At 33.3% G+C, this 5,196-nt stretch overlaps 1 protein-coding gene across 1 annotated transcript; it reads right to left on the bottom strand.

Annotated features, from left to right (window-relative positions):
* On the bottom strand, positions 848–4,748 carry LOC107619133 (electron transfer flavoprotein subunit beta, mitochondrial). Its single transcript, XM_016321358.2, has 5 exons — positions 4,509–4,748; positions 4,121–4,405; positions 3,023–3,103; positions 1,733–1,827; positions 848–1,201 (listed from the first exon to the last, which is right to left on the bottom strand). The coding sequence occupies exons 1-5, from the start codon at positions 4,575–4,577 to the stop codon at positions 976–978; spliced, it is 756 nt and encodes a 251-aa protein (XP_016176844.1). The 5' UTR covers positions 4,578–4,748; the 3' UTR covers positions 848–975.

Here is a 5,196-nt window from a genome sequence, read left to right as displayed (position 1 = left end):
TTAATTAATTAAAAATTAAAAAGTTATTTAAACGATGAATATAATTGGATGGTTGTTAAATTAATTCCAAATTTAATTTTTGTAAAATTACATAAATTACAAAGAAACAGAGTTTAAAACTTTAAATACATGAGCCAATAAGACCACTGTCAATAACAATCTCATATTTATTTTATTTGAGAATGCTCAATGTTGTATAGTTGTATCCCTTCTCCTAATTTTCCCGTAAAGAATTAAATAATTTATAACTTCAATTTGTTTTAGCATGAAAAACCTTATTCCATCTAATAAAATTATCTACCTGTTGATTAAAAAAAAAAAAAAGCAACCAAGGAGACAAAAAACTCAAGTGGCAAATGCTGAATAACTCAATCAATCTCTTACCAACCATTCCAACAAGGTCAGATATCGTACATGCTTTTGCTACGCCATTTCTTTGACCCTTGTGACTTCCCTTCAGGTTTTTCAACATGTGACAAAATAAACTATAAATTATCTTTCACATGCTTTGATTCTTTTTGAGCACTTATACATCAACATTCACCAACCAAACTTATGTTGTAATATTTCCTATAAGCCATTTTTGTTTTCAAACGGTGTGATTAGTATAAGTAATTGTTAAATTCCCAAATCACTTAGCACAAAAGTTGTGCAAAGTCACCAATTCAAATGAAGATAAAAACTTTCAATTATTTAAATCCATAGCTGATACCTTCGTAGGAATGATTATTAAAACGCTAGTTATCATTATTTATTATCTTAACGCATGGTATACCAAGTTTATCTTTATGCGAAAAAAACAATTATTCATTGCCAGACATTATACTATGATATCAAATGATATATATTAAGAGCTTATACGAAAAATATTTTATTTATTGTGTGATTTGATCTTGTATGACAATCTTGTTACATAATTAAAAATTTGGTGAGAAGTAAATGATTTGGCAGCAAAGGAAAGAACAATAATAATCATCAAATGACTTTGGCCTCATTTTTGAGTTTCTCAATGAGCTCATCAACAGAAGAGACCATGACCCCTGCTTTCCTTTTGGGGGGTTCAGTGACTTCCACAATTTCCAAATCAGATTTGATTTCCACATTCAACTCTTGAGGAGTGAACTTCTTTATGGGCTTTGATTTTGCTTTCATGATGTTGGGAAGTGTTGCATACCTTGGTTGGTTCAGTCTCAGATCAGTTCTGCATCAAGCAAGAAAAAACAACACACATCCGAAGTTAAATTTCTAGGAAAAATAATGTTATGGATCATATTGTTTGCATGTATTCTCTCTTACATGGCTCACAAAAATTTCATTGTTGAGTATGAATGTTTGATCTAATTTCTCCAAGTGACTTTTTGTGTGAAATATGTCTAACCAAATATTTAGTGAAAGAAAGACTTTGTTGTCATTGTTACATATTTACAAGATATGCCCGAGATGCCATAAGTACAACTTTGATGCATCCATTCTCCCATCATTTTATCAAAAGATACTGGTACTTGAATCTCAAATGCGACACTAATATGTTCCTATGAATGCGGTAATTGTATAATAAAATAATCTTTTGATTACCCTAAAGATTACCCTAACTTTAGTGGAACCTTAAGTTCAATACACAGCTCATTGTTCCAAGGGTGGAAAACGTGACCAAGAGAAAGCAAGTTAAAAATACAAAGCCTTTTAAGAATCTAGAGAGTACATAGCATGCTTAACAGAAGGTGCAACTTACGTTATTACTGCCGGTAATTTCAACTGCACAGTCTCGATTCCATCGTCAACCTCTCTGTCCACTGTAACTTCCTCTTTCTCTTTATCAAGGACAACCTACTGGAAAGCCAGGATTTAGTTATACAATAAGTTAATTAAAACAAATAAGTTAATAATTAAGCATCAAACAGACCCCGAAGAGAAAAGGTGCAAATACTTATACTTTAGCCTAAAACAAATTATTATAACTGAATGGCAGTTTCCAGGGTTTCTTCTCTATGTCTGCCGCATAGCACTACTTAATTAACAGTGAAAATTCAAAAAATCATACTGCAAAATAAAATTGCCCCGGGTTCAGATTTAGCAGATGAAGCATATAACACCTGGACAGCCAAGTGATTCACTCGAGAAGCAGCGACCTAAATCATCAACTAGATCAGTAATTTCCTAGGTCATAGACTCCATCAAACTATGAGTCATAGTTAGATGGAGAAGATGCAGTAATGGCAAAATCTGAAGTCTGAAGTACATTGAAATTTCAAAATAAAAATTGACATGAAATGATGATCGAACATGGTCTTATCTAACAAAGAAAAGTAGCATTAACAATATAGAAAGGATAAACAAGAAGCGTAATCAAATGCAGTAGAATACTTTTCAAAAGAGCAAATTCCTAAAGTCACCATCGTCACACGTATAGCTCAGCAATTACAAACAATTCCCTATGGTATAAAGCATACACACAGACACACACATACACCTATAAGAGATTTCATAGTTCCATGAGTGTATTCTTTCTTTCCAATCTGACTCATGTTTGATTTGTCCTTTGGAAATCCCCACCACATGGTTGGAGCAAATGCTTGATTCTTGAAGCCTAGAAGGTGTTGCCTATAGCTATTTAGGAGACAAGAAAGGTTGCTCCAAAATCTAAACCAAAACTCTAACTACTAAATGTTTTTTCATTTACAAACCAACGTACAAATGTCAAGTTTATCTACCCAGTCTAACGTAAAAAGAACGAACTTTGTCGTTCGACTCATGTTGAATCATTTTCCCAAATGACAAAGTAGTTCCGTCCTGATAAGCCAAAACCAAGGATGCATGCACAATGATATGCAGAGGCAAAATCAGTATAGGCACAAAAAAAAAAGAATCTGCTTTGTGTTTTAGAGAGAACCAAAAGTTAATTGATTTACATCATGCTAACATTGAACCAACATAACCAATACATGTCATAGATAATAATAGTGAAGTGAATGCACAATGACTAAGTTTATAGAAGACCTGGATGATTGGATGACGGACTAACCTTTGAAGCAAAAGTCCCTTGAGGCCAGTTGAGGAGTCCTGCTACCATCTGCCCTGTTTGGTTGCAATCATCATCAATGGCCTGTGACCATCACAAATATTCTCATTATATCAGTTTCAAATGTGTACAAAAACATATCCATTTTTTTTCCGTTATAGCTTCCTAGGGGAGAAGCCCCAATTTCTTCTCAAACAGAAAATATTCTACTTCTGCTGCCAATGAAAAGTAATTCTATACTTTAGCCAAGCACTCTAGAACAAAAACTCAATAAAAGTGCTTCTTGATACACAAAAGGGGGAAGAAAAACCTTCTATTCATTACTTAACACAGCTAACATCTTAATTTGCTTTTAGATCATGAAAGATAACAGTAACACCCTTCATTTTAAGCACTAAACATCAAATCCACTTTGATTTGTCATCAACAAAACCAAAATATCAAATCACCTCGTGAATCACTACAAAACTCATCACTACTTGGAGAAAAAAACATAACAAACAATGTAATAGACTAAAGAAGCCAAATTGGCAAACCACCCAATTAAAATTCACCAACAAAATACATAAAGCACCAACTTAGCTCCAGAAAAATAGAAAATTGAAAGGCTTTCTTTTTTTTGTGACTAAAGTTCTAAACTTTCAGCAATTCAATCTTTCAGGGGTTTTCTTCTGTAGCTAAATGAGTAATATCCCAACTCAGTCCCTAAGAAAAAGTTTTAGTCGAACACTTTAATCCTCAACAAATTTTAATCATCAAATCGGTCCTCAAACTTTTATTTCTTTAGATAAATTAGTCTCCATATGAGATTGCCAGTTCATATGAAGGAACTGATATGAGAATTTTAAATTTTTTTAAGGATGGTTATATTTTTAATTAAATAATGACAGGAATTGAATTGTCTAACGTTTTAGCAAGATTTGACATGAGAATTGGATTGATATGTCCGACAAAATAAAAGGTTAGGGACGGAATTGGTGATTAAAATTTATTGAGGATTAAAATTTGGATATTACTGGTAGCTAAATTGTGAGGTCCTTAATCATTTTACTGGATTAGTGAAATTGCAGAGGAAAAGCTACTGAGAAAAAAGAGAAGTACCTGTTTGCCAAGAATGATAAGGGAAGGTTTCTCAATCTGCACAAGGTTCCTCAAGATCTTGGCAACATGGAGAGGGTGAAGAGCAGAAGTAGAGTCCACGTGGATGCCCCTATCAGCTCCCATGGCGAGACCAGTTCTGAGAGTGTCAAGGCACTGAGAGGGTCCCATGGTCACTGCCACAACCTCAGACGCCAACCCACTCTCTCTGATTCGCAGCGCCTCTTCCAGCGCTATCTCGCAGAATGGGTTCATCGACATCTTCACGTTCTGCGTCACCACCCCACTCTGCCAAAAACGGTGTCGTTTTTAGATCAACTTCATGACTTTGGAAGCTCCAGAAAAAGGGTGGTCGTATATATAAAAGGATCGAGGTTGGTTTCGTGGTTACCTTGTCGGGTTTGACTCTGATCTTGACGGCGTAATCGATTACGCGTTTTATGGCTACCATTATCTTCATGGTGATGATGATTACAGTTCAGAGAAGAGTGTGCATGTATTTGAAATTGTAGTCTCGAAGTAAAGAAGAAGAAGAAGAAGCAGCTGCTGCAGATGACGATTCAAAAGGCACACTCCAGATTAACTACTTCGCCCTGTTTCATATTAGAATTTAGAAGTATAGAAATTTATTTTTCAATTAATTATATTAGACAATTTTTTATTATGGTTTTCTTCTTTTTTTACTTTTTCTCTTAAATTTTTTTAAATAACTGAGATTTATGATGAGGATTCCAAGTTAAAATGTAGGATTTAGAATTTGTGATTAAAAAATAATTTCAAAAACTAGTTTAAAAAAGTTGACTTCTTATTTAAGTTTATTTATTTATATTTGTGTGAAAATAATTAATCATTATATTCAAAGATGAATATTCTCTTTATAATCTGTAATTTTTATTTTTTGTTGTAAAATAAAAAAATAATTGAGAGATAATAAATATAAAATAAAAAAAATGTAAATAAGAGAAGAGTGTGTCAGTATAAGAGAGAGAATTTTATTGATTGTTCGTGTATATATGGCCTCAGTTCATTCCCTTCATTCCCTATTCATACATGCATGAAGTGTTTATTTTTCAACTTTC

This window comes from Arachis ipaensis, chromosome B09 (genome assembly GCF_000816755.2).
Source record: "Arachis ipaensis cultivar K30076 chromosome B09, Araip1.1, whole genome shotgun sequence".
Taxonomy (NCBI): Eukaryota; Viridiplantae; Streptophyta; class Magnoliopsida; order Fabales; family Fabaceae; genus Arachis; species Arachis ipaensis.
The sequence above is the reverse complement of the archived record's forward strand: the minus strand, read 5'-3'. Positions and strand labels throughout refer to the sequence as shown.

Coding starts and splice junctions, on each gene's coding strand:
- LOC107619133 (XM_016321358.2), bottom strand. CDS start 4,577: ATGAAGATAATGGTAGCCATAAAACGCGTAATCGATTACGCCGTCAAG. Junction 4,406..4,508: donor TCAGAGTCAAACCCGACAAG/GTAACCACGAAA, acceptor CGTTTTTGGCAG/AGTGGGGTGGTGACGCAGAA. Junction 1,202..1,732: donor AAATTACCGGCAGTAATAAC/GTAAGTTGCACC, acceptor TGCTTGATGCAG/AACTGATCTGAGACTGAACC.